At 35.3% G+C, this 3042-nt stretch overlaps 1 protein-coding gene across 3 annotated transcripts in view; it reads right to left on the bottom strand.

Annotated features, from left to right (window-relative positions):
• The window catches only part of LOC111865004 (prenylcysteine oxidase 1), a 15401-nt gene continuing 12359 nt past the window's right edge, over positions 1-3042 (bottom strand). For all 3 annotated transcript variants that reach the window (XM_023852684.2, XM_023852681.2, XM_023852682.1), the window contains 2 exons: positions 1260-1468; positions 1-809 (listed from right to left, as the gene is read on the bottom strand). In XM_023852684.2, coding sequence (XP_023708452.1) covers positions 49-809; positions 1260-1468 — 970 coding nt within the window. In that variant the 3' untranslated portion in view covers positions 1-48. The remainder of the gene's footprint in view (positions 810-1259; positions 1469-3042) is intronic.

Here is a 3042-nt window from a genome sequence, read left to right on the forward strand (position 1 = left end):
TCTCAGAAAAAATACTTTACTGATCAGTTCCCTGCCATTGTGAAATCCTCACAATTCTTCCTTCCTATTTCCTGTTTCTTTTGCTTCAGATATTCCAGTCCAAGTTTTGTAAGATAACAAAGCTACATTTTTTGCACCAACAACACTCATTTCCATAGCACTAGCTGCCCATTCAATAGCATTAATGTAAAATAAATGTTTATGTAGAATGAATTCATCAGTTCTTTGTTCTGAATGATAATGTGGATAAGCTAACCAATCAACAACATGCACATCTTTCTGCTGCAAAAACAAGTCATTCAACTCTACTTTTGTTAATGGCCTCTGTGAAAATACTTTCCATACATCAAAAACTCCTTCATTAGGTGTGTAATCTACTGGATTTAATCTCCCTACAGAATTAAATACCAAATCTTGTTTTACAGTTAAGATCTCATCTACAGCTTCCTTTTCATTTTCAAACCCAAAATAGGTGACATTTAGCTTTCCATGGACTATGGTACTAACTGTTTTATGATATACACCAGGAAACGTGAAGCTCTTTGGAAAATTTAAAAATCTTATGCTTGCTTGTGTGTTTTCAGTGAGAGGCGTTGCTATAATTATCATGTCATATAATGATGACGTAAAACCTTTGCCTTGCACAGAGTTTACTAGAAAATCTTCAGTTTCTGGTCTTAAGGTTATATTTGTTACTCTAGCATTTATCAGTGTGGCCTGAGATCTCTCCAGAAGCATTTGCGGCACAATTATGTTTCCACCATGAACTGCCCAAAGCCCTCCATCAGCCCCTGCTACAGAAACTGAACCTAAAACAAAAGTATTTGTTGTTATTTTATTACATTTATGGTACAGCACTGAATACACAGACTGGCATATCTTTCATCAGTTTTTATCAGCTGGCAAATAATGTGGCATAGTGAAATAATGTATATTGAACTCCACAGAGCAGAGTCCTTGAAAAGCCAAATCACTCAGCAAGTCAACAAATTCCCTGGCTTTCCCAGAACTCAGTGTTTCATTACTGTATTCACAAGAGATAACCACTGCCTAAGTCAGTTGAACCCAGTACATATGTACCTTACATGCTCTTCCTCTAAGAGTCATTTAAATATTTTTCTGCGGGTGCTATATGCTCTCTCCAACTCACCCTGTTTCATCATCCAGGTCCAATTTCAAATTTGGTTATCCCACAGTGTATGCAAGGAAGAAAAAAAAAACACTTGTCAATCTAGTAATTTTAATCGAATCTGACTTACCAACAAACTTATGAACAGTGGCTGACTGTCCATAATTGGCTCTAAGTGTTGCAAGAACAAGTTCATCAACTATTCTTTCTGAAAAGCCATTCTCTCTGAAACCATCTTTTGTTGATACATGCATATCATCTACAAACTGAGGGCTCATTGCTTTCAGTAAGTCTGACACTGATGAGAAGGATTTTCCATTGGCTTGAAGTGTATAAATCCTGCAATTATAAAGAGAAAAGGGTACAGTTTCATATATATAAGCTAACAATAAACTGAATACAGTGTTCTGGGTTGTAACACTGTGTAATTCAGAGAAAGCATAACGTTTCAGAAGAATATATGACCTCCATTTTCTGGGTCAAGAAGTAAGCCAACAAGAAACAAGCGGGGGAAGGTGGCTCAGCTTGCTACCTGCTTCTGTTTGTTTCTTGCCTGGCTTCCTCTTCAACCCTTGTTATAGGGATGATTATACACGAAAGATATGTCTGGCTTTCTCTGAATTACACAGTGTTACAGCCCAGAAATCCACACTTTTCATGGTTACTGCTGTGAGAACACAAAAATAAATTTCTTGGGAAGTGGTAAGCTCTGGAAACACTCAATGCTTTTTAGGTTTAAAACTGACTCTGGTATGTTATTTGCATATGATTCTAGTCAAAACTGTACTTTCGGGAGATCCACAGATTGTAAGATACAGTTGTCATTATTTTCTGCTATTTTTCAAACTTCATGAAAATGACATAATCCAGTAAATGCAATGCTCATGGAAACACAGGCCAGTTTACAATACTGCCATGCTAAGCCATGTTCAACACAATGCAAAATCACCACTGTCTTTGGCTTTTCATGATATCTGGGTGTCTGCAAATATTGCTACTCTTAACATGTGTTCACCAATTTGGCTGACTATTGCAAAGCATCATAAATATTCTTCTAAAACGGACATTATCCTGTCTGAAATCAATTATTAGTAAACTATATTAATAATTTCACAATGAACATTCTGCTCATGCAGCTAATATCTACAAAGTACCCTTAATATCTATCTAGGGCACGTAATCAACCTTTTCCCCCTATTACATTCAATTGTATATCGTCAAAGGAAATAGAAGATATTATAAAATCCTTGAAAACAAAAAATTCATATGGATATGATGGGATATCCACTAAAATTTTAAAGTCAGCAGTTGCTATATTTCTTCTCCTGTAACTTATTTATGTAATAGAATGCTAACAACTGGCAATTTTCCACTAAGATTAAAGTTCTCTGAAATAAAGCCCATATATAAAAAAGGTGATAAAAATGACACATCGAACTACAGACCTATTTCACTGCTCACATCAATTTCTAAGATCTTTGAAAAGGTAATCTATAATAGAATGCAACAACATATCAAGAAAAATAATATTCTTGCTAATGAACAGTTTGGATTTAGACATGCACGATCAACAGATGATGCAGCTTACTATCTTATTAATAATATCTTAACTGCTTTAAATAACAAAGAAATTGTGGGCGGTGTTTTTTGTGATCTTCATAAGGCCTTTGATAGTGTCAACTATGATATTCTGCTTTCAAAGTTGAATCATTACAGGATTAAGGGAAGGGCTAATGATGTAATTAGATCCTATTTATCAGATAGATACCAGAGAGTAATAGTTGTTTCTGACTCAATTAAATTCTACTCTAAATGGGAGCCTGTTACCGTAGGAGTCCCTCAAGGATCCATACTTGGTCCCTTGCTTTTCCTTTTATATATCAATGATTTGCCTAATGCCATATCTGATGTAT

The sequence above is a fragment of the Cryptotermes secundus genome, unplaced genomic scaffold (genome assembly GCF_002891405.2).
Source record: "Cryptotermes secundus unplaced genomic scaffold, Csec_1.0 scaffold766, whole genome shotgun sequence".
NCBI lineage: Eukaryota > Metazoa > Arthropoda > Insecta > Blattodea > Kalotermitidae > Cryptotermes > Cryptotermes secundus.